The sequence below is a fragment of the Nycticebus coucang genome, chromosome 1, assembly GCF_027406575.1.
Source record: "Nycticebus coucang isolate mNycCou1 chromosome 1, mNycCou1.pri, whole genome shotgun sequence".
NCBI lineage: Eukaryota > Metazoa > Chordata > Mammalia > Primates > Lorisidae > Nycticebus > Nycticebus coucang.
Genome location: NC_069780.1, coordinates 165,587,451 through 165,614,029, shown reverse-complemented (window position 1 = coordinate 165,614,029; position 26,579 = coordinate 165,587,451). Strand labels below are relative to the sequence as shown.

General features: G+C 41.9%; 1 protein-coding gene across 5 annotated transcripts in view; it reads right to left on the bottom strand.

The window, feature by feature from the left end:
- CPLANE1 (ciliogenesis and planar polarity effector complex subunit 1) overlaps window positions 1–23,911 on the bottom strand; it is a 148,995-nt gene extending 125,084 nt beyond the window's left edge. For all 5 annotated transcript variants that reach the window (XR_008380219.1, XM_053592040.1, XM_053592048.1 and 2 more), the window contains exons 1-13: window positions 23,399–23,911; window positions 20,928–21,063; window positions 20,702–20,821; window positions 19,773–20,005; window positions 18,438–18,544; window positions 16,259–16,415; window positions 15,444–15,547; window positions 13,283–13,465; window positions 11,265–11,514; window positions 10,948–11,103; window positions 10,023–10,792; window positions 9,150–9,358; window positions 8,586–8,666 (exon numbers count right to left, since the gene is read on the bottom strand). Coding sequence is in view for 4 of the 5 variants with exons in the window: in XM_053592040.1 (XP_053448015.1) it covers window positions 8,586–8,666; window positions 9,150–9,358; window positions 10,023–10,792; window positions 10,948–11,103; window positions 11,265–11,514; window positions 13,283–13,465; window positions 15,444–15,547; window positions 16,259–16,415; window positions 18,438–18,544; window positions 19,773–20,005; window positions 20,702–20,821; window positions 20,928–21,063; window positions 23,399–23,569 (2,677 nt within the window). In the remaining variant the exon portion in view is untranslated. The remainder of the gene's footprint in view (window positions 1–8,585; window positions 8,667–9,149; window positions 9,359–10,022; window positions 10,793–10,947; window positions 11,104–11,264; window positions 11,515–13,282; window positions 13,466–15,443; window positions 15,548–16,258; window positions 16,416–18,437; window positions 18,545–19,772; window positions 20,006–20,701; window positions 20,822–20,927; window positions 21,064–23,398) is intronic.
- Window positions 23,912–26,579: the final 2,668 nt, after the last annotated feature.

Below are 26,579 nucleotides of genomic sequence, written 5' to 3'. Positions count from 1 at the left end.
CTAGCATCCTATCACCAATATTACAATATTATATAATCTAGTCCTTCTGTACTACTTGCAGTTTTCCAAATTGCCAAGGTTTCTCAGGCCTTTTTGTTTTTGGAATGCTTATCCATTCCCACTACCTTAAACCCTTCCTACTACCTTAATCGGCCAATTTCTACTCAACTTTAAATGTGAACCCCTCCAGCTTTTCCCCAGACTGAAGCTTGTACTCCAGCCTCAGACTGTTTTGAAGCACTCTTTGGTGCTCCCTAAGCACCTACTATATACAACATAATGAGCAAAGTCACTATGGGCAACTTGAGGGTCAAGTTGTTTTGGTTATCTCTAGTGCCTAGTACAGTGCTGAGCATATAGCAGGCCCTCCACAAATATATGAATGAATGAAACATACAAAGCTACAGCCGTTAAAAAATAAATTTTGTAAGAGTATTTACTGACATCAGAAATACGACCATGTAGTAGTTGCAGTCGGGACTGTCTTCAGGGTCAGTTCCTGACAGAATCTCTGTCATCTCAATCACACTCTCAGCCATGTATCATAAAAGCTACCACCCCTTTTTAAAATCTATACCCCTATATCCTTATCAAAAACTTCATGTAGCCCAAACTTAATGTGACAATATATTAAACTGACAGGAAATTCTTATAGTTAAATTATTTAAGAGCGAAAAGCTTTAACTCTTATTTTTCAAAGTGTGTAAATGAAGGACCCAGTGATGACATTTTGGGCTTTTCATCATTTCAGGCTTTTGTCTTCCATTTTAAAAGCAACCTGAAAATCCTTTGTTTCGTTTCTTAGTAAACCACACCCCTCCCTATCTTTCGGGATGCATCCCTATTTCCCGGAGTGCATCAGAACCCTCCCCACCCCCACCCCCACCCCATTGAGATTGGTGGGACCCTATCAGCCTTAAATTCTAGTGTCAGCATAAGAGATAACCAACCCAAAGGCCACGCTTTGTTTCCCACGCCCCTCACCCCATAACCACTGCATAAAAACCCCACGGGCAATGAGCACAGTGCTCTCGGCCCCAGCTGCATCTGGGAACGCCGGCAGCCCTGGCTCGAGCCTGAATAAACGCCCTCATGTGATTTGCATCGGTGTCTGGCTCTCTAGTATGGTCATTGGGGATTCCAATTCTCGGGTGTAACATTTGGTGCACTGGCTGGGAATCCCCAAGACCCCGAGAGACTCCACCCGAAGGGCCGATAAGTGTACATGTCTTTGTCTCTGTGAATTCTTTCTGTACTGTGCAGGTTTTGGGTTGTGGTCAGAAGACGGCCTAGGTGGACACAATGGAGGGCCACCGACTAGACGCAGAGGAAGATGTTCCCACCTCCTTGGGGGAAGGCTGGGATGTGGAACCCCCAGCCTCTTACAGGGATCACGTGGAATCGATCCCCTTAGGGCTTTTGAGTAGAGGTGGGCTATGCCCGTGGACCAGCGCCAGGCCGTCCATTCACTTTCAGTTTTGCTTCACTTCAGTCCACACCGTGTCTGCCTTTTATATTGTGTGTGTTGCGTTGCATGTTCACTGGGCAACTCTGACAATGGGACGGACTCAAGACGACCCCTGTTTCACTTACCCTTGACCACTTCCAGAACCTGGGTCTGGTGGTAAAGAAAAATAAACTTGAGACCTTTTGCAGGAGTGTTCTCCGTGTGGAGTGGAGCAGGCCAGTGCAGGGGCATGGGGCCGGGTGGGGAGCAACCAGGGTGCAGTGGTGGGAAGGGCCCCGGGCACCCAGGAGACCGGCAGCGGAAACAACTCTGGATGTGAGCCGGGCCCTTAATATGGCCCTAATAATTGCCCCAGCTATGGCAGGTGTTGAGACCACCCCTAGGGAGCCTGTCGGGCGCTGGTGGCCACTGCGCACATGGGGGGGATGCCAGGTAGGGTGGCAGGCATTACCCTCCCCCCACCTGCCACCTGGTCCCCATTCCCACCTCGGCCTGAGCGCCGGGTAGCTGGACTAAGCCAGAATGCGGGAGGCAACGGAGGCAGCTGCGCCTGCACCCCTGCCCTCTCAGGCCCCACGGTGGCACTCTGGTGGCAGGACCTGGTTGAGAACCCCCCTCCCTGGCTGAAAAGTATCCTACCACCTGGGTTGGAGAAAACCGAGGCCAGCACATTGTTTGCCCTGGGAGAAAAGCCTAAACCCAAAGAGACTAGACACCCCTACCCCGCCCCCCTCGTCTCCACACCCCTGTATCCTGTGTTGCGGAGGGGAGCCCAGGAGAACTTTTTACTTGCCTTACCTCCCTTTAATTCAGGCGTGCCACACGCTCAGCAGGTCCCAGGACAGGCTGAAGCAGCAGCAGTGCCACCTGCTGGCAGTCCACCATATACCTGCAGGAGGGCCTTTAGGGAAGCATCCGGGCAGCCTGGGCGGGTGTAGCCAACAATATGGCCTTACCGCTCCCAGCGGTGGGCCCTTCTGCGGAGGGAACTTTACACTATTGGCCCTTCGCCACAAGTGACCTATACAACTGGAAAAATGCAGAACCCTAAGTTCTCAGAAAAACCCACCGCCCTTATTGACTTATTAGATTCTGTCCTTTTCACTTAGCCCACTTGGGATGATTGCCAGCAACTGCTACAGGTCCTCTTCACTACCAAGGAGAGGGACCGAATATTGGCAGAGGCATGTAAGTCTGTCTTAGACAATAATAGGCAGCCTACCACAAATCCAGCACTAATTGAAGCTGTGTTCCTACTGACCCGGCCGGATTGGAATTTCAAAATGGCAGAAGGTAAGGAGAGACTCCAGGTTTACTGCCAGACTCTAATGGGGGGTCTCCGGTAAGCAGCTCCAAAGAGAAGAAGTTGGAGGCTGTGGAAACTGGCCGCCGGAGGAGGTAGGGAATCACCCCGAGAGGATCAACCTCGGTTACTGAGAGATCAGTGTGCATACTACAGGGAGACTAGCCACTGAGCCAGAGAATGTCAAAAAACAAACAAACAAAAAAAAAAACAGAACAATGCGTCCTAGTGGGGAAGCATAGTGACCTTGATAATGAAATAAGTAACATTAGTATATATCTGCCTTCATGAAAACGCCCTTTTCAAGGACAGACTGGAGGATACACAAGTGCCTGGATGGCCACTAGCATCTGATGTGAATTCAGAGACCACAGTCTTTAACTTAATTACGCTTTGCTCATGCCAAAACCTAGTTGAGTGAGTGCAGGCATAAGTTTGCCTACTTCTTCCTGTTTCATGTTTTCTTTGATATTGTTTAACGAATTCAAACTGCAGGAAAATGATAAAATGAAGTCTTCAGCATAACCTAAAAATCATTCTTCCTTTTTCCCCAATATATTGTATATGTGTATGTATAAACTGAATTGCTTAATATATGAACAGAATTGTTGAAATCTAAACTACTTGATAGAGAAGAATCATGGTTGTAGGGCAGTGATTTTCAAACGGTGTGCTATGAGAAGATCTTAGGTGTGCCCCGAAAATTTTTTTAAGATTATTAATTAAATTATTTTTGAAAGAAGTCTAAAAATAGTGAACATGGGGGCAGGCCTAGTGTCACATGCATTCATGTTTATCCCAGACTGCCCTTACTTACCCCTAACTTGGTAGAGACCTCCTTAGTAAAATTGGAGCACAAATTTCTTTTTTTTTTTTTTTTTTTTTTGTAGAGACAGAGTGTCACTGTACCGCCCTCGGGTAGAGTTCCATGGCGTCACACGGCTCACAGCAACCTCTAATTCTTGGGCTTACGTGATTCTCTTGCCTCAGCCTCCCGAGCAGCTGGGACTACAGGTGCCCGCCACAACGCCTGGCTATTTTTTTGTTGCAGTTTGGCTGGGGCTGGGTTTGAACCTGCCACCCTCAGCATATGGGGCCGACGCCCTACTCACTGAGCCACAGGCGCCGCCCCCACAAATTTCTTTCAAACAAGTAATGCCACAGGTTACAGACAGACAGCAACATCCTGTCCATGTTCTCACTCTGCGCTTGGAAGATGAGCATCAACTCCATCAACAGTCTCTACCACCAAGCCAAGTGGATGTCTCTGAGTGGCTGAACTCCTAACCGTCAGCCTGGGCTGAAACAGGGGGAGTGAGACTGGCAAAACACCAGGCTCCAGTGCAGGTAAGACAGTACCCCATGAACCCCAAAGCCAGAAACAGAATCCTGCCACACATTCAGCAGCTACTAGATGCTGGGATTCTGATCCCCCGCTAGTCCCCATGGAACACCCCCTTGTTACCAGTGAAAAAGCCCCTCACTAATGATTACTGGCCAGTTCAAGACGTCCAGGAGGTTAATAAGCGGGTAATGGACATTCTCCCCACTGTAAGAAACCCCTACAACCTCTTAAGCTCACTAGCCCCATCCCATAGAGCCAGGCCCTGTTCGCCTACATGTGGAGTGATCCAGAGAGCGGCATCAGTGGACAGTTAACGTGGACCCACTTGCCACAAGGGTTTAAAAACTCTTCAACTATCTTTGATGAGGCCCTGCACGAAGACCTGGGTGAGTTCCACAGGCAGCACCCCAACCTAACTCTCCTTCAGTACATACATGACATCCTAGTGGTGGCCACCAACGAACAGGACTGCCTACAAGGCACACGAGACCTGCTCATCACACTGGGGGACTTGGGGTATAGGGCATTGGCAAAGAAAGCCCAGATCTGTCAGAAAACTGTAAGTTACCTGGGATACACCCTTAAAGATGATCAAAGGTGGCTCACTGAGGCCAGGAAGCAGACTGTACTTAAGATCCTGACCCCAACAAACCCCAGGCAAGTGCGAGAGTTTGGGGGGTCTGCAGGGTTCTGTTGACATTGGGTACCAAGCCTTGCTGAAATTGCAAAACCCCTCCATGAAGCCACGAGGGAGGGGCATCCCTTCAAGTGGACAACAGAAAGAGAATTAGCCTTTCAGAGACTTAAAACTACTCTGCTTTCTTCCCCTGCTTTGGGGCTCCCTGACATAAGAAAACCATTTCATCTCTATGTGGATATAAAGGGGTGGCCAAAGGAGTATTGACTCAGACTCTAGGACCCTGAACTCATCTAGTAGCCTACCTGTCTAAAAGGCTGCAACTGGTAGCATTAGTGTGGCCCCCGTGCTTAAGTATCATAGGGGCCACCGCCCTCCTGGTAAAAGATGCAGATAAACTCACCCTGGGGCAGGAGCTATTAATAACCACACCCCATGCTATCAAGGGAGTCCTGAAGCAGCCTTCAGACCTATGGATGAGTAATGCATGGCTAACGTACTATTAGAGCCTGCTGCTGAATCCACCGTGGGTCCGGTTCCTCCCAGTGCTGCCCTGAATTCCGCCACTCTTCTGCCCAGCCCGGATGCACAGGCACCGATCCACCACTGCCAGGACATTCTAGCCCATGTTTACAGCTTCCGCCAGGACCTGACTGACCGGCCATTGCCAGACGCCGAAGAGATCTGGTTCACGGATGGCAGTAGCGTCATGAAGGACGGACACAAGTACGCAGGAGTGGCAGTAGTCTCCAAAACGGAGACTCTATGGGCTGAGCCACTCCCAGGCGGTACCTCTGCCCAGTGAGCTGAGATCATCGCCCTCACGAAAGCTCTAGTCCTAAGGAAAGGGAAAAAGAACAACATCTACACTAACATCCGCTACGCATTTGCCACGGCCCACGTCCATGGAGCCATCTACCAGGAGAGGGGACTGCTGACAGCAGAAGGAAAAACAGTCAAGAATAAACAAGAAATACTGGGTCTCCTAGCCGCCATCTGGCTGCCAAGAAAGTTGGTCATCATTCACTTCCCAGGGCACCAGAAGCCAATCAATCACCCCAGTGGCCAGAGGTAATCACCAGGCAGATGAGGCCGCCAAGAGCGCAGCCCTTAGTGCAGCCCAGACCCTGACCATCAGCCTGCCAGACCCTGGGCTGCCAGTCCTGCCAGAGAAGCCTGAGTACACCCTGGAAGACCCAGCATAGCTCCACACTATCCCCCAAGCACATAGCCCTCCGCAGCATAACAGCTGGTGGTGCACCGCCGATGGAAAGATCATCTTCCCAGCACAGCTAGGGGTGGAAGTGCTGCAGCGCATGCACCAGGCCACCCATATGGGCAACAGAAGACTGAAGGACTTAGTCTGCCATGCAAAGATCAAAATTGAACGACTGGATGCCAAGGTCGATCAGATAATCAGTGCTTGCAAGGCTTGTCAGCTCACCAACACGAGGGCTGGGCCAACTGTCCAAGGAAACCGTGAGCAGGGAAACAAGCCTGGTGCGTATTAGGAAGTCGACTTCACAGAGATTAAGCCTGGTCCATACGGGTACAAATATTTCTTAGTCTTTGTAGATACCTTTTCAGGGCAGGTAAGGCCTTCCCCACCAAAAGGGAAACCACGCAAAACGTGGCAAAAAAGCTGCTTGAGGACATTCTTCCCAGGTATGGACTGCCAGCTTTAATTGGCTTAGACAATGTGATGGCCTTTATTTCTCAAATAACTCAGGGGGTAGCCACTGCACAGGGAACAACCTGGAAATTACATTGTGCGTACAGGCCCCAGAGCTCAGGACAAGTAGAAAGAATAAATAGAACCTTAAAGAGGCCTTAACCAAACTAACCCTGGAGTCTGGCAGGGACTGAGTGACTCTCCTTCCCTTTGCCTTAGATATATAGGCAAATATATATATATTTGCCTATATCAGAAATTCCCCCTAATCCTAGGTCTCTCTCCCTATGAAATTCTCTATGGGAGACCACCTCCTATTATTCTAAATAACTGCATAGATCTTTTAACAGAGGCAAATGATGAAGATTTTCTCCTTTCCCTCCGCTATTACTAGCAGGTTCAGAAAGAGAACTGGAACCGCCTAAGGGCCACCTACGCCGCGGGCCCAATCCCAGAGCCTCACAAGTTCTGGCCAGGGGACTGGGTCTATGTCAAGAGACACCAGCAGGAGACTCTGGAACCACGGTGGAAAGGGCCTTACACTGTGATCCTGACCACACCCACCACACTCAAGGATGATGGCATCGCTGTGTGGGTCCATCACACCCACGTCAGGTTGGCAGACCCGTTCGCCATCAAGGAAGATTACCATGAGCAAGAAACTGTTTTTCAGAGATTTGAAAGCACAGGCCTTCGTTTCAAAAGGGAACCAGTGACGGCACTTACCATCTCCACCCTGTCAGGACTGGGGTTAGCAGGGGTGGGCACTGGGATCTCAGCTCTAGTCTGCCAATGTAAAAACTATGGGGCTCTAAGAGCAGCCATTGATCTAGATATAGAAAGAATAGAAAAATCCATTACTCTACTTCAGGACTCCCTCACTTCCCTCTCCGAAGTAGTGCTCCAGAACCGGAGGGGGCTCGATTTGTTCTGCTCTGGGTGAGGAGTGCTGTTTTTATGCTGACCATTCTGGAATAGTTAAAGAATCCATGACCCTAGTACGAGAAGGACTACAGAAACACAGACACGAAAGAGAGCGAGCTCAGAGTTGGTATGAGGCTATGTTTAATTGGTCCCCGTGGCTCACCACCCTTATTTCTGCCATAGCTGGACCCCTAATTCTGCTCTTATTAGCCTTAACAATAGGACCATGTATAGTTAAACTTATAGAGTTTATAAAAGAACAAATTGGGACGGTGTAACTGATGGTTCTCAGGGCCCACTATCAGCCCTTGAGAGCCCCACCCCCCGAACATCTCAAGACTCACCATGGAGGTCCCATGATTGGGTCCTCCTAGTTACAATGAGAAGGGGGGAATGAAGGACCCAGTGATGCCATTTTGGGCTTTTCATCATTTCAGGCTTTTGTCCTCCATTTTAAAAGCAACCTGAAAATCCTTTGTTTCGTTTCCTAGTAAACCACACCCCTCCCTATCTCCAGGGATGCATCCCTATCTCCCGGGATGTGTCCCTATCTCTCAGAGTGCATCAGAACCCCCACCCACCCGGCCATTGAGATTGATGGGACCCTATCAGCCTTAAATTCTAGTGTCAGCATAAGAGATAACCGACTCAAAGGCCATGCTTTGTTTCCCATGCCCCTCACCCCATAACCACTGCATAAAAACCCCACGGATGACAAGCACAGTGCTCTCGGCCCCAGTTGCATCTGGGAACACCGGCAGCCCTGGCTCGAGCCTGAATAAACACCCTCGTGTGATTTGCATTGGTGTCTAGCTCTCTCGTATGGTCATTGGGGATTCTGATTCTCGGGTGTAACATAAGAAGGTGGTGAAATACATATATGACTCATGGTTTCACATGTAGATACTTGTAGTCCCTCCCACTATTTTATTTAGGACATAATCTCTTTTTTCCCTTCATCAGTAATCAACCACAGATTTCGTGACTACCCCAAAACAGGGACAGAAGGAGGCTTACCAACAGAAAACTGAAAAGATTGTTACACTACAAATTTCCAAAACTAAGAATAATCTTAAATAAGTATTTCTGACAGTCAAGTTTCCTAAAATATGTATTCTACTTAAGCATTAAGATATTGTGAGTGCTCTGAAGTTTGAAATTATATTGGTAAGCTTTTAGCAAACTAAAATATGTTCCTACCAAGGTTGTGGCACACGTTACTTAACAGTCTCCCACCTTTCTCTTGGATTTCTTGTAGGGCTTTTTTCCACAGCTCAACAGACTTTTCATATGATCCCAACAGGAAATATTCTTCACCTAGAAAGTTTTTAACCAACAATTAGTCATAGTTAACTACATTACTTTATAAAAATTTATTTCCTTTGTTTTAAAATTCAGTGAATACACTTTAGACAGAAATTATTATTATTATTTTTTTTGTAGAGACAGAGTTTCACTGTACCGCCCTTGGGTAGAGTGCCATCACGTCACACGGCTCACAGCAACCTCTAACTCTCGGGCTTACGGGATTCTCTTGCCTCAGCCTCCTGAGCAGCTGGGACTATAGGCGCCCGCCACAATGCCTGGCTATTTTCTTTTTTTTTGTTGCAGTTTGGCCGGGGCTGGGTTTGAACTCGCCACCCTCGGCATATGGGGCTGGTGCCCTACTCACTGAGCCACAGGCGCCGCCCCAGCCAGAAATTATTTTGAAAAACAAATAACTGCATTAAACTAAAAAAATCAAACCTGGTTAACTGTAGCATCTATTCTTGGAGTTAGAAAATGTTTTAAGATACTGACCATTGACAGACTTAAGTTTTAAGGTCTGGCCCAAGTGATCTCCAGCAGTCTGCAAGTTAGCCTGTATGTGACATAACAAGAATTTGACAGTAGATGCTTCGTGTGTCATCTTTTCAGTTAACTCTCTGTTATCTTCAGAAACTCTATGACTTAATTGTACTTGATACCACAAAGTTTTCTTGTATAATACTCTCCAGAGAACAATCAATCTGTACACGGAATCAGATAATAAAAATCAAATTTCAGACTAATGATGACTTGAGCCCCCTTCTTATATCACCAATAACATGGATACAAAGTGACCGGGCCTAAAAATAGTGCGAAGTCCAATGATCAAAAGATGCATAATACATATAAAAAAACATCATAAATCTTTTATGAACCTGTGGTCATTTTTAATTCAAAATCTTTAAACATCATGGTTGCCCAAGACTAAAAATGTATGTTGTATAACTTTTGGCATAAAGTATAAAATTTAAATTTTTTTTTTTAGAGACAAGGTCTCATTCAGTTGCCCAGACTAAAGTGCAGTAGCATGATGATAGCTGACTGCAGTGTTGAACTTCTGGGTTCAAGCAATCCTCACACCTTAGCCTTCCAAGTAGCTGGGATTATAGATGTGCCCACCAAGCCCAGTTCTAGTTTTTCAATAATTAGAGTTATTACATTGATAATGCTTAGTTTTAATGGATACAGGGTTTCTTTCTGGAATGATAAAAACTATTCTAGAATTATTCCTAATAGTTTCCACACCCTTATAACTGAAAACCATTTAATTGAATACTTTAAAATAGTGAATTTTACGTCAATTTTTTTAAAAAGTAAAAAATCTAAAATACAATACTACCCTAATATTACAACAAGTAAGTTTACCTGTGTCCTGGCTGTTGCTCAAGATTTATTACTGGAGGATGAATCTTGAAAGATGAATTCCAAGACCAGTTTTCCTGAGAGCCACTGTCTTGAAACATTTGAAAAATAGGTACCACCAGTGAATCTTTTTCCATTGTTCTACTTCCATCAGTTGAAGTTACAACAACTTCAGGTTGAAGAGTGTATATACCATTTAAATTGTCAGCTACCATTTTGAGTAAATAAAAACAGGCTAAAAGTTTCTCTGAAAATAACTGACCCTTTTGTTGCTGAATCAGCAGAAGCTTTATGGTATTTGAGGTTAGCTTTATCAAATGTCCTATATCTTGTTTGTATCTTATATCCCAATACTGAATTGATAAACACTGATGGAAAAGTTGAAAGACACAAAGTATCCATGCATTATATCCTGAGCTCTTATTTAAAATATGATCAAGTTTGGGGAAAGGACATTTTATAAATTGAAGAATGTAGAAAAAATGAGTGATACAAATTACTGTGTAATTTAACATTAAATTTTTTTCTGTCACATGTTTTGAAATTCCTATAGTCCATGCTGCAAGTAGATTTTTCTGGATGGAATGCAGTTCTGTAACAGTTCTATCTGTCTCTTCAGTATTATCTTTTGCATGTATTGTATCGAACATAGATGCAAATTCCAATCTTCCTTCCTTGACACAACTAAACAGTGGATCATTTTTTTGGTTCCAAAAAGGAAATAAACTGTATGGAAACTGTCTGCCTTCATTACTTTCTTCTGCTTCAAAATCCTAAAATATGAGAGAAAAAGTGATACTTAATGCCATTTAATACCTTAGAATTACTTTGGTTTTCTTTTCCCTTTGAAAAGAGAAAAATAAAAATGTTTCTAGGAATAAAGTCAAAATGTTTCATCCAAACTAAATATAATGTGGCTCCTAAGTACCTGAAAATCAGCTGTTTTTTCATTTAACTTCACTGTTTCTTCTGCCTCCAAGAATTTGGGCACAGTAGAATCAACTGAACTTTCATGTCCTTGGTGTTTTAACAGACTAGACCTCAGGGAATTCAGTGATTGCAAGTTCAGCTCTTTGCTCTTTGGCTATAGAAAAAAAAATTTCCAAGAGCAAAATATTAATTGCAATCCAGTCATAAGCAATTAAAAATTCTTTAGACAACTATATACAATTCAAATCAGCATAGTTTTAAATTTGAAAAGAAAAAGAAAACAACATTGACCAATGATACAAAAAAGCACTGTACCTTAGACAATATTACACTTTGTAATATTTTCTCAAGCCTCTGGGTTGAATCAAGTAGAAGTGATCTCATGAGTACTGATGGAGAGAGTTTATCAAGAAACCGTAGGGTTGTGATCATGTATCCATCAGAAATAATGAGGTAGGGTAACCGTGAGTGTGCTTTTATGGAAAATCTCTGTCTCATAGGGTCACTGTCAGAAGCTGATGAGTCTATAGAATTATTTGAATCTTGAAACATCAACTTCTGTGGTCTAGTAAACAAACATCAAAATTCAAGAATCAGTAAGATCTTAATGGAAACAATCATACTTTTCCAAAGAAAAAGCAAACTAACAAAAGTTACAAATGATGAAAAGACAGGCAGATGAAACTTATACAAAAATATTAAATGTGGCCAGGCATAGTGGCTCATGCCTGTAATTGCAGCACTTGGGAGGCCAAGGTGGGTAGATTGCCTGAGCTCACGAGTTTGAAACCAGCTGGAGCAAGAGCAAGACCCCAACTCTTAAAAAATAGCCAGGTGCTGTGGCACGCACTTGTAGTCCCAGCTACTCATGAGGCTGAGGCAAGAGGATTGCTTGTGCCCAAGAGTTTGAGGTTACTGTGAGCTATGATGCCATGATACTCTACCAAGGGCAACAAAGTGAGACTCTGCCTCAGAAGAAAAAAAAAAGAAAGAAAATAATGCCTGACATGGATAAATGTATAAGACATAATGTTAAGTCAAAAAAGGAAAACAGTAAACAGCATATGTCATTTACCTTGTTTTTAAAAAAGAAACTAATATTGCTATTGTTATTCAGTAAATATTTTTTAAATTTGGAGGACAATACAACAAAATGTGAATAATTGTTATCTCTAAGATAAAGAATTACAAGTCTTTCATTTTGTAAATTACTTAGTTGTATAACATTTAATTTTTAAGCTTTAAAAAAAAAGAATATGTATTACACTTTTGTAATCAGAAAAAAACAATCAATTTTGAAAGGCCTTAAATTTAACTTTTAAAGAAGAATGGGAGAAAATCTAGTCAATTATGAAATAGACCATAGAAGTATGGAAAAAATACTTTCACTGGCAGAAGTGACAAATTTTTCCACTAGCATTATCTATTGCTAAAAATTAAGCATCACTTTTTGCTAATCATAATCAAGGACACACCTCAGCTCAGTTTCCTTTCTGTAAAGCAAAAGAATGGATTACATTCAAAGGTCTTTTCCAATTTTCCTGTTTTGTAAATAGCTGTTTATATTTCTAGCCATATATACATAATATAATAAACATCAATAATAGCAAATGTTCATGAGCACTTTAAGCCAGAATGGATGATTTATAATTATGTATTATCTTACTTCATTCCCTCAATCCTAAGAGACAATTTTTGTCACCCTGATTTCATAGTAAAATAGAGGAGTAACTAACCCAAAGTCATACAAGTATGAATCTTGATCTGACTCCAAAGCCAACTAGCTACTGTGGCTCAAGGAGTAGGACGCCGGCCCCATATAGTAGAGGTGGTGGGTTCAAACCTGGCCCCATATAGTAGAGGTGGTGGGTTCAAACCTGGCCCCGGCCAAAAACTGTGCAAAAAAGAAATTGAAATGTGGCCAAATTCTAAAGTCATCTATTTATTTTCAACAATTCTTTCTCTTTTGGAAAAAATGTAGATATGTCCATATGTCAAGTTAATTTTGAGTTACTAATTTGTCTAAGTGTCATTATTTTATAACAATAAATGCTATCATACTTTTATTAATTTTTATATCAAAGAAGGTAAATTTTTAGTGATACTTAATATTTGAATAACTTATACTTACATAGTCACAATGTCAAATTTTCATCAGGATTAAGCCACAAAAAGAAATAGAAGAAAACTATAAATAAGAGACAGATATTGAGATGACAGACTTTTAAGAAAGAATAAGACAATTTGAAAGATGAAATTATTTAAAAAAATATACAGTAAAATAACAAAAGAAAAATTTCCATAAACAAGTTTACATAATCCAAATGTCTCACCGATACGTTATCAGTGGATGAAGAGGAATAAATTCTGCTGGCCCAAATTCTATAGAGCAACCAAATGTAACTAATGTTAGCAATTCACCTTGGCAGGTCAATAAAACCAGTGAACCACGCTTTAACATACAAGCCAAGAAAAGACTATCATGTGTCCAGCTGATATCGGCTACCCAGTAGGACCTAAAAAAACAGAAACAACATGTTTAGAAAGGACTCTCTACAATGTCTTTGACAATTTATAATGGCTTATATACCAAGCAGAGGTATGACAGTTTAAAAAATGAGGACAAAAGAATGGATAGTAGGCAACTGCCACATACATTTAATGTATTTTATTTCCTAAAAACAAGGAGTTTCTTCATGAACATCTATCCCAACAATATTCCAATAAGAAATTAAGATTCATAAGCAACTACAAAATGAAAATACTATACTTTTGTAAAGAGTTGAGTTTTTAGTAACTCACATTTTAATTAGAATGAATTTTAATACTACTGGAGTTTACAACCAAGATCTACTAGATAGATTTCAAGGCCCAGACTGTCTTCTCTACAGCTGGCTAGAATCCCACTCAATAGCTGACTCTCCCTCTTCCCAAAGCTGTCACCATTATTAATGCTTAACTATTTGGTAATATTAATGTTTCATGAGAACAAAAAGTAGCTCCTCATATAAATGATGGACAATCTAAATCAAACAGACCACTGAATTAAGATCACTGATACTTTTGGAAAGGAATACGTGGGGAGGGAAAGAAAAGAAAGAGGCAGAGATGGATGGGGCCGAAAACTGGGGAAATTCAGAGAATGGCATGGACAAGTATTCAGAAATCAGTAATTTGAAGAAGAAATCATTCTGCTCCATAATCCCACATAGGTCCTGGTGGTAGCTAATATGCATACAAAATCACTATTTATGGGCCAGGAGCAGTGGCTCACGCTTGTAATCCTAGCAATCTGGGAGGCTGAAATAGGTGGACTGCTTGAGCTCAGTAATTTGAGACCAGCCTGAGCCAGAGTGAGGTCCGGTCTCTAAAAAAAAAATAGCTGGATGTTGTGGCAGGTGCCTATAATCCCAGTTACTAGGGAGGCTCAGGCAATAGGATCACTTGAGACCCAAGAGTTTGAGGTTGCTGTAAGTTATGATGCCATGCACTCTAACAAGGGCACAAAGTGGGACTCTAAGAAAAAAAAAAAAATCGCCATCTATGGCATATGCAGAGGTTATCAATTTTGTATAAAAGGATATAAACATCCCAGCCTGTTGGAGTAAATAGTGGTCTTTCTAATCTAGATTTCTTTTCTTTTACCTTCTCCATTTAAGCCTAATAATTCTCTACTTACTCAAGATTACATTCCTCCAAAGACAACAAAGAAATTAAAGAGAAAAGAAAATATGTACATGTATCTTTTACCCCACCAAATCTTACACAAAGCAACCTTCAAAAATTTTTTGTTTTTTTTTTTTTAGAGACAGAATCTCACTCTCCCACACAGGCTGGAGTTAAGTGGCCTGATCATAGCTCACTATAACCTGGAACTCCAGGACTTACCTAATTCACCGACCTCAGCCTCCCAAGTCTCTAGAACTATAGGCATGTGTTACCATGCCTGGATAATTTTTTTTCTTTTTTGGTAGAGTTAGGGGCTTACTGTGTTGCCCCTTAAACTCCTGGCCTCAAGCAATCCTCTGGCCTTGGCTTCCCAAAGCCAATTGGAATTACAGATGTGAGCCACCACACATCCAGCAGCAACCTTTAGAATTTATCAAGCACAAAAACTGAACATAAGTTACATTTTCTTTTTTTTTTTTTTTTTTTTTTTTTTTTTTATTGTTGGGGATTCATTGAGGGTACAATAAGCCAGTTACACTGATTGCAATTGCTAGGTAAAGTCCCTCTTGCAATCATGTCCTGCCCCCATAAATAAGTTACATTTTCTATCTAAATGTTACCTATTGAATAATTAGGACTTAAACTTGTTGGACTATTAGAAAAGAAAATAAAGGGCGGCACCTGTGGCTCAAAGGAGTAGGGCGCGGGTCCCATATGCCGGAGGTGGCGGGTTCAAACCCAGCCCCAGCCAAAAACCACACCAAAAAAAAAAAAAAAAAAAGAAAAGAAAAGAAAAATACTACTTAGAAATCCAAGAGTTCTTACCTGATAAGGGTAGCTGGAACCACAGGATTCTTATTACTACATCCTTTAAGACTGCCACAGAAGGTAACAAAATTCAGTGTGTTTATAAATAACACCTGAGTTGCCTAGAAAAAAAAAGAATATCATAAAAATTATTTTATTATAATCATCACTTACAATGCTGGAGACCTCAAGATCTGTAATTATATTAATAAACTATCTAGGGACTCTTTCCCAACTGACAAGACAACATTAACCCCCTATTGCCTTTGTTCTTTTACACCCCACCGTAACAACATCAGTTACTATTCTGCTCTTCTTTCCTCTTTTTCCCTTATTCTTTATTCATTTATAAAGGCTAACTTTTGAAAATTATAGCAGCTAGCTGAGCACATTGGCTCATGCCTATAATCCTACCACTCCGGGAAGCTGAGGCGGGTGGAGTGCCTGAGCTCAGAAGTTTAAGACTAGCCTGACCAAGAGTAGGACCCCCCATCTCTACTAAAAATAGAAAAATTAGCTGGGCATGGTGGCTGGTGCCTGTAGTCCCAACTACTTGGGAGGTTGAGAAGAGAGGACCACTTGAGCCCAGGAGTTTGAGGTTGCTGTGAGCTATGATTCCAGGTCAACAGAGTAAAACTGTGTCAAAAAAAAGGAGCTGATTTAAATAACTTTACCAATACACAATGTCAAGATGGACTAGAAAACACCAATTTAAAGAATGTAAAATAGTATTAAGAAAAAAAGAAACCATCTTCAAGGAAAAACAATCTCAAAACTGGAGTCAAACCCCTCTTGATATAGATTATTTTCTAAGACAGTTTATATTTACTGACCTTGGGGTCTTTCTGATTAAGAGTTACTGCCAGGGTAAGGCCATCTCTGGAAAAGGCAGCAATTAGAGCTCCTCTTGACTTCACTGATTCACATTTAGGAATAAGACTACACAGAAGACATTCTTGTTGTGCCCAACGAACATGGTATGGCAATACTCTAAGAAAGTAATAAAATAATCAAAGATAGAAAGTATAATTTTTAGGGTGGTGCCTGTGGCTTAAAGAGTAGGGCGCCGGCGCCATATACTGGGGGTGGCGGGTTCAAGCCTGGCCCCGGCCAAAACTGCAAAAAAAAAAAAAAAAAAATTGGAAGTATAATTTTTAAATTGATACACAGTTCATTACAAAAAATGCAGAAGTTCGGGGCGGCGCCTGTGGCTCAGTGAGTAGGGCGCCAGCCCCATATACCGAGGGTGGCGGGTTCAAACCCGGCCCCGGCCAAACTGCAACCAAAAAAAAAAATAGCCGGGCGTTGTGGCGGGAGCCTGTAGTCCCAGCTACTCAGGAGGCTGAGGCAAGAGAATCTCTTAAGCCCAGGAGTTGGAGGTTGCTGTGAGCTGTGTGAGGCCACGGCACTCTACCAAGGGCCATAAAGTGAGACTCTGTCTCTACAAAAAAAAAAAAAAAAAAAAAATGCAGAAGTTCACCCAAATTCCAACATGTACATATATACTTAGGAGACTTCTTAGAGACCATTCAGAAGTTTCATCCAGGGCACAAAGATCAGCTGCCAGTTAGTTAAATAAGTTCAATATCTGAGTTATGTTAGTAGAGCAATGTTCCACAGTCAACCCCAAATACACCGCTTCCATTAAAGGCTTAGAAAAACATATTCTACATATCGAATCCTTTTATAAAGATTAAAATGGCCCTTTTTTGAGATAGTATCAATGTTCTACAATTGAGCTGAGTTGATAGTTATACAGATGTACATATTTATTGAAGACCATGTAGTTGTACACTTAGATTTGTTCACTTTATAACTTTATGTAAGTTATATCTTAATAAAGTATTATTGACATAAAAAATAAAACAAACATTAAAAACCCTCATGGTGGGCGGCGCCTGTGGCTCAGTGAGTAGGGCGCCAGCCCCATATGCCGAGGGTGGCGGGTTCAAACCCAGCCCCGGCCAAACTGCAACAAAAAAAATAGCCGGGCGTTGTGGCGGGCGCCTGTAGTCCCAGCTACTCGGGAGGCTGAGGCAAGAGAATCGCGTTAAGCCCGAGAGTTAGAGGTTGCTGTGAGCCGTGTGATGCCACGGCACTCTACCCGAGGGTGGTACAGCGAGACTCTGTCTCTACAAAAAAAAAAAAAAAAAACGCTCATGGTAAGTCTTAATTAGTAATTGTAAGTTTTGAATGCATTTTTTCTATCTTATTGGGCTTTTTTTTTGAAAAGTTATTTCAAGATTTATTCATAGGTAATTTGAGATCATTTTAATTTGGTGTTACAAACTTATTGGGCTTTTTAGAATAAAACTATTATTACTTAAAATAACACTTGTGCGTTTAAAAGATACAATAGTAAATCCAGATAGTTATGCCCCTTTTAAATTTCAGTTGAATTATTTTCCAAAGTAGTTATTTTTTATAGCCTTAAGACAAGTAAAGCCATAATCTAGCTTATCTTTTACATGTTCTCATTTTAAATTGATACACAGTTCAATTTAAAATGAGAATTCTCATTTTAAATTCTCATTCTCAATTCTCTTTCTTTCTTTTTTTTTTTTGTAGAGACAGAGTCTCATTGTACTGCCCTCAGGTAGAGTGCCATGATGTCACACGGCTCACAGCAACCTCTAACTCTCGGGCTTACGCGATTCTCTTGCCTCAGCCTCCCGAGCAGCTGGGACTACAGGCGCCCCCCACAACGCCCCGCTATTTTTTGGTTGCAGTTTGGCTGGGGCTGGGTTTGAACCCGCCACCCTCAGCATATGGGGCTGGTGCCCTACTCAACTGAGCCACAGGCGCCACCCTACATGTTCTCATTTCTAAGAGAAACAAAGCAAAAAACAAAACGTTTCTAGATGAAACATTTGGCAAGATAGAAAGAAAGGAAATGTAAAGCCTCTGAAACTGAAATTCATATAAACATTTACAAATTTTATGTGTAATATAGGCAAAAAGATAATGTTTTTAAAAAGACAGAAATGAGGAAGAAGGAAACATTTACCTTACCTTGTAGGTGTAAATATATTCTCATGCCACCGAATTGCTAGAAATGTTAACTTCAGGCATTCCCCAGAATAAAAAGCAAATGAACAGAAGCAGCAGTCTCCAAATAACTGTAGATAAATTTAATATATTTTAGTATAAAATTAATCCAAAAATAAGATTAAAAAAAACAGAAACATATTCCTCATCATAAATTAATTAAAAACATTGAGGTCCTGTTTATGTTGTTTTTTTTTTTTTTTTTTTTGAGACAGAGTCTCACTCTGTCGCCCTGGGGGCAGTGCTGTGGCATCATAGCTCACAGCAACCTCAAATGCTTGGGCTTGAGCAATCCTCTTGCCTCAGCCTCCGGAGTAGCTGGTACTACAGGTGACTGCCACAATGCCTGGCTAGTTTAATTTTTAGTAGAGACAAAGGTCTCAGTTTTGCTCAGGCTGGTCTTGAACTCCTGTCTCAGTTTTGCTCAGGCTGGTCTTGAACTCCTGTCTCAGTTTTGCTCAGGCTGGTCTTGAACTTCTGAGCTTGGAGAATTCACCTTGGCTTCCCAGGGAGCCAGCATTACAGCCATGAGCCACTGCAACTGGCCTAATAAATATCTTTTTTAAATGCGACTCATGTGGCCAGGCTCATGCCTAAAATCACAGTACTCTGGGAGGCTCAAGTAGGAGATCACTTGAGGCCCGAAGTTTGGTGCCTTTCTGGGGCAACATGGTGAGACCCTATCTCTACCAAAAAAAGTTTTTTAAATTAGGTAGGCACTGTGTGGGCTAATAGTCCTAAATGCTAGGGAGGTTCAGAAAGGGGGATCACTTGAGCCCAGGTATTTGAGGCTGCAGTGAGCTATGTTCAGGCTACTTTACTCCAGCCTGAGTGACAGAGCGAGACCCTACCTCTTAATAAAATAAAAGAAAAAGTAGGCTCAGCGCCTGTAGCTCAGCAGCTAGAGTGCTGGCCACATACACCAGAGCTGGTGGATTCAAACCCAGCCCAGGCCTGCCAAACAATGACAACTACAACCAAAAAACAGCCAGGTGTTGTGGTGGGCACCTGTAGTCCCAGCTACTTGGGAGGCTAAGGCAAGCTAATCGCTTAAGCCCAAGAGTGACACCATAGCACTCTACTGAGGGCAACATAGTGAGATTCTGCTTCAAAAAAAAAAGACCCAAGAAATATAAAAATATCTTTTCCATACAAAAATTTCATAATTTCTATGACATTTAATGGTTACTAAAGACATAAAGCTATGCCATTACACATTCTCCTAAAAAGCTTCACAGATAGTATCTGTTCCTATAGTCAGAGATTTCAACTCCTCTAATACCCTGATTTACATTTTACCTCATTTTTTATAAAAACAGCATTGACTACCGCTTCTTTATCTTCAGAGGAAGGCAAAAGAGCTGTTTCTTCAGGTATAACCTGGGACCACTGACCCACCAAAGAAAGGCTTTTAGAAGATAAGATATTCTTTAATTCTAAATATTCCCAAAGATATATGCATCCAGAAGGTGTTACAAGTAGAATTCTTTTCCCATTTCCAGAAATAAACATGTATAATCTCAATGAATTTACTAAAAAGAAAAAGGAGAAGAAAAAAATAATTAAACATTTAAAGTCTGAATTGCCCCAAGAACGTACATGATTTGCCTATTCTTCCAGTTAAGAAACCAAATGATGTTATCATTTAGGATGTCAAAACTAAGGCACTAGTAATAAAAATACAAATAACAGTAACATTTATCAAGTAGTTATTATGCGATATTAAGAACACATTGTTGGGCAGCACCTGTGGCTCAGTGGGTAGGGTGCCGGCCCCATATACCAAGGGTGGCCAATTCGAACCCTGCCCAGACCAGCTAAAACAGCAGTGACAATTGTAACAAAAATAGCCAGGCGTCATGGTGGGCGCCTGTAGTCCAAGCTACTCAGGAGGCTAAGGCCAGAGAATCACCTAAGCCCAAGAGTTGGAGGTTGCTGTGAGCTGTGATGCCACAGCACTATACCGAGGGTGACAAAGTGAGACTCTGTCTCAAAAAAAAGAACCCCTTGTTATCAGAAAAATGTTTGGAATGTCAGAATTTTCTTCTTCAAGTTGAATGTAGGTATCACAGATAAATATCACTAAGAAATGAAATATATGTGTATGTATATACACATATATACATATATGGAAACACAAAAACATGTATTTTCAAGACAATAGAGAAAATTTTTTCATCCTCTTTTCCTATTTCTCCTATTAAATTATTTTAAACAAAAATTCCTACCTACTATAGCTTCAATCATTTCCTTAGGCTTTTCAGTTACTTGTATAGTTTTCAAACAATCTTGATCTTTGTTCCAAAGGAAAAGCTCTCCTGTAGTGAGTACCCCACCTAACCAGGCATCTGTTTCCAGAAACAAAATGCAATACTTAGAATCTAATATTTTCCTTAATATTATCCTATGTTATTAAAAATGCAGTTAATTTAAAAATATTAGTTATAACTTAACCATTACTGGATGTGGTTAGCACAATAACATCCTTCAACAAAGGTTTCAGACTAGGAATTTTCTTCTTCGTCCTTCCTGATAGCAAATTAATTTCATTTATGAATTTATCATCCAAAAGAAAAACCGCTTCATTTTCCTAAAAGAAGAAATATACGAAGGATTTAAGAAGTGCCAAAAGTTAATTCAACCTGTTGTCTAAATAAATGATCCCAGAAAACAAAGTGACATTTAAGAAAGATTATACATTTGTCCAATATGTCATAAAATGAACATTAAGTTTGATACCCTAGTACCTGAAGATTTTTCATTTTATTTTAAAATATCTCTTGTTAGAATTACTAGATAAGGTGACCCATTTTTGCATCTAAATTTCTTTCAAGTTTACAACTATAGGAGTACCTTCCAATTTTCCTAGCCAAAACTTGGAGGTCTGGCTGCGTTGCCCACCTGGAGTGCAGTGGCTATTCACAGGCACAATCCCACTGCTGATCAGCATGGGAGTTTTAAACTGTTCTATTTCTGACCTGGGCCAGTCCACACCACCTTAGGCAACTTGGTGGTCCTCAACTTCCAGAAGGTCACCATACCAATGCCAAAAAAGTACAGACACCTGATCAGCATAGCAAATTACAGCCCAGAACTCTCGGGCTCAAATGATCCTCCCACCTCAACTCCTGAGAAGCTAGGACTATAGACAACATCTGACAATGTGCCTGGGTCTTATCAATTTCAATGTGGTACAAGCAAGTTTAAAAATTATTTACTTAGATTAAAATAGATATCACTCCTAAAATTCATACACTCCTGCCTCTGATCATTTATTATCATCTAGAAAAAATAGGCTTTTTTGAATTAACTTAGTTTTCATAGGTTCTAAGACAGGGATTTTCAAAGTATGGTTGAGCCAGGAGCATCAGAAACACCTGAGACATGGAGCATAGTAGCTCACACCTATAATCCTAGCACTCTGTGAGGCCAAGGCAGGTGGACTGCTTGAGCTCAGGAGTTTAGAGACCAGCCGCAGCAAGAGCCAGACCCCATTTCTACTAAAAACAGAAAAACTAGCCAGGCATAGTGGCCCGTGCCTATATGCTACTTAGGAGGCTGAGACAAGAGGATTGCTCAAGCCCAAGGGTTTGAAGTTACTGTGAGCTACAATGCTATGGCGCTCTACCCAGGGTGACAAAGTGGGACTCTGTCTTAAAAAAAAAAAAAAAAATACTTGAGAGCCTGTTAGAAATACAAATTACCTTAGGTATGTCAGAAAAAGGACAATAAGGAGAAAAATTTATCAGCCAATAGTGGTAGTTCACACCTATAATCCCAGCACTTTGGGAGGCTGAAGGAGGAGGATCACTTGAGGCCAGGAATTTACAACCAGTGTAGGCAATATAGCAATACCCCATTTCTAAAATAAAAAATTAAAAATGAGAAAAATTAACCAGACAGATAGTGATGCTCCCCTGCAGTCCCAGCTACTCAGGACGGGACTGAGGCAGGAGGATCACTTAACCCCAAAAGTTTGAGGTTGCAGTGAATTGAATGAGCCACTGCACTCTAGCCTAGGTGACAGAGCAAGACCTTGTCTCTAAAAAACATAAAGAAAAAAGTTAACTAATTAAAAAAGAAAAGAAAAACAACAACAAACTCCCCCCACAAATTATCCAACATCATCACAGACCTACTGAATTAGAAACTCTGGGAGTGGGACCCAGCAATCTATGCTTTAACAACCTCTCCAGATGATTCTGATGCACTTTGAAGTTTGAAAACTCCTTTTCCAGGGCACTTAATTAGTGGTATAAATTCTCACTGGAAACTTGATACTTTTTTCCAATAAGCATTATAAATTCTAAGAGGGTATTATGGGTTTCCCACTTTTCCTAAGTGAGGAATCTATCCCATTTATTGTGAATGGCATTCCTGATTTTTTTTATTTGTATTTTTTTTTATTATTATTAAAAGGTACCAGTGGGAGCATTACTGATTTTTAACGTATTGTGGCTTATCTCTTCTATTTTACTGCTATGGATACTTTATATAGCACACTCATGAAAACCACAAACAAGGAAACACTCCAATGACTGTTCTGGTGAGATAATGTTCAGGAGATCAAATATTCCCATCTCAACCTATTTAAATTTTTTTACTGTAAAAGTCTTTTCTCAACCGCTGGTCCAGCGGTTCTCAACCTGTGGGTCGTGACCCCTTTGTAACAATGAAAATACACAGCGGCATTAGGAAGGTTGAGAATCACTGTTCTAGAGAGACCATTTAACTTTCTAGAAAAATTAACTTGCTTATTATAATAAAAAGTAAACATACAAAAAACCTTATTCAGTGTGCAGGCAGGTGATCCTTCAAAAGATATTTTATTTCTGAAAACTATATATAACATGCCTATATCTTATGGGCAAAATACACATGCAACATATGTAATACTGGTATTGCATGAAAAAAGAAAAACATACCTGTCCCAACCAGGAGACCCGTGGCCAGGGTTTTTTCTGCTTGATACTTGTCGATGTCAAGATTTCTAATCTTATCTCCATGTCTATTAAGATATCAATGACAAATAAAAACAGTCCCAAGATGATATAAATAGGGATGGTAATAAATAGCCCATAATATTTACTGAGCATCTTAATTTAGAAAAAGCATTATGTGCAGCTCCTAATGAAATAACAAATTTAGTCAACTGTATCAGTGGTTTTATCTAATCAACACTATTAGATGAAAGAAAGACTGGGAACTTTATAACAGATGCATTTTGTGACGGGCGCTGACATGCCCTAAACCCACTAATCATTATGACCATACTGTAGATATGGAAAGTCACCATTTTGCAACTATAAAATAGTAAAAGCTGCTTCTCGCAAGAATCATCAATAGATGTTAAATCATGCAGAGGGAAAGGGAGGAATCTGATAAGGAACAAAGCACTTACCTAATCTGGAAGTATCTGTTACTTAATAATTCGTAAAACCCCCCAAAACATAACAGGGTAGAATAACATGAACAACATTTTAATTAATAAGGGGCAGACATCATGCTCTTCTGGATGTGATCACCTGAAAAGGACTTAACATTTCTTACACAGTATCCAGTCCCAAAGCCCAAACCTAAATCAATGAGGAAACAAATCTAAATAGAGGAAAATTATACAAAATAGTGAGATATAATTTCTTAAGAATGTCAGTGTCATGAGAAACTAAGGCTAAGGAGCTATTCCAAATTAAAGATTAACTATACAAGACAACTAAATGCAATATACTACCCTGAACTGTTTCCTATATCAGAAAAGAAAGTTTGCTATCAAGGATAATATTGGGACAAATGACAAAATTAAAATATGAACTATAGGCAGATAAAAGTAATGTATTAATACTAAATGTCCTGAGTTTGATAACTATACTCTTATTTTTGTAAAAGAACATAATTGCTCTGAGGAAATGAAAATTATATTGAGTATTAAGGGAGAAAGAGGCATGATCTATGCAACCCACTCTCAAATAGTTCAAAACAAAATGTATGTGACCACATGTATAAAGAGAAGGATAAAGTGTGGGTAAGATATAAACACTTTGCATATTATTCTTGCAACTTATTTGTAAATGTGAAATATTTATAATTTTTAAAAAGATAATCAGGGAAAACTGAACATGATTCAATTATAATCGCTAGATTCTATCAATGATTCTATTCTAACGTAACAGAATACAATCATTGTTCTGTTAGAAGAAAATCATTGATTCTATGGATACTCAATGATATCAAGGAATTAATGTTAACTTTGGTGGTGGGTAGTCATTTTATTATGCTTTTTTTAAAGTTCTTACCTCTTACCTCTCCTAGATACATGAGCTTTTACGCCACGGATTTGCTTTAAAATACTCCAGATGTATACTTAAATATAACTTGCAATTAAAATGTAAAGGATTGGGAATTGCACTGGGAGTCAAAAAACAAAAACAAAAAGGGCCAGGCCCTACAAGATTTGATGATGACTGGTCTTCCAAGTTTTGGATCATTGATAATCATCTTCTGTTCAGTAGCAAAGGTTACTTCTACATACTGAGTTGGCTGTCAAAACAAGCACTGATAGATAATAAACATCACCAAACAAGTGCAATTAGTTAATGGAAGAAGGGATAGAAAAATACATTCAGTCACGTTTCACAAAATATGTTAGAGGGAGTTAATATACTGAGTCTACAAAAATTGCACGTACCCACATGTAATTTCAAGAGAATAAATCAAGTTCTTCTGTGATTACAACTACGCACTAGTTGGACGCAACTAAGAAATCGCGTCCATACCTCAGCGCTTGATTTATCGTCAAACTAGTCAAGCACAGGCGTCTCCGGGCGACAACCCACGGGGACATCCCAAGGGGCCCCTGGAGGTGTCCCACGCGTTCTGCGAGGACAGAAGCGGGACGGGAAAGGACTCAGGTCTGGGGCCGAAGACGGGCCCGAACCGGTCACTGCCCGCGCCGGCCCCCGCCCCTGGGGTTCCCGGGCTCAGTCAGCCTGCGGACGCGACAGCGTGAGATCGAGGCCAGGAGGCTGCGGAAGGCCCAGAGCGGGAGGGATGGGCCAGCAGTCGGCAGAGGGAATGGAGGTGGGGCCGGGTGCGGCGGCGATGGGTCGCGGACAGGCAGGTAAGAAGGTGCAAGGTGGGCACCGAGGACGCCCCGGGCCTGGCGACTTCTGGAGGAGACCTGGGATGTGGAGGTTAGGAAGGTGCGGTCAGTTTTACCTCCGCTAGGGCCCGAGCCCGTCCGGCGCAGCAGGGAGGACAGCGATACTGGCAGCGCGGCGTGGAGACGCGAGGCCGCCGGACGCCGGCCCAGCCTGACGCGAGCCTACGCCCTGGCGACCGCAGAGGGCGGAGAGCGGGCGCGGACGCCGACGCCCGCGCCGCCACGGCGCCTGCTCAGAGCATCCGGGAGCGCGGGCGGGAAGCGGGCGGTCTTCCTCAGGCGCCCCGCCCCTCCAGCCGGGTTGCTCCCGCCCGGCCCCCACCCCCCGAGCGGTCGGTCCCTGGCTCCCGCCTCCGAGCCCCGAGTCTCCTCCTCCCGCGCGGCGAGGCTCCTCCCTCTGAGGTCCTCCTCCTTCTCGCCCTCCCTCTCCGGCTTCAGCAGCCTAGCGTTCCTCAGACCCTCCTCTTCTGAGTGCCCAGGTGTGCTGCGCTTTGTAGGGGACCGTTTAATAACTGACCCACGCACCATTCTCTAGATGTCACCTTGGAGAAGACCTACACAGACGTAGGGGGTTTGTGCATTGCCCTTCACAAGTTGGCAGCTTACAGCACTGAGGAAGGCTCTTTCTGTACTCATTATCCTGTTGACCTGTCCATTTATTTATTTTTTAATTTTATTATTATTATTTTTTTTAGACGGAGTTTCACTTTGTCGCCCTGGGTAGAGTGCCGTGGCGTCATCACAGCTCACAACAACTTCAAATTCCTAGGCTCGTGTGAACCCCTTGCCTCAGCCTCCCAAGTTGCGGGGACTACAGGCACCTGCTACTGCGCCCCCGGCTAATTTTCCCATTTTTAGTGGAGACGGGGGTGGTGGTGGTGATGGTGGGGCTCTTGCTCTGGCTCAGGCTGGTCTCCAATTCCTAAATTCAAGCAGTCCACCTGCTC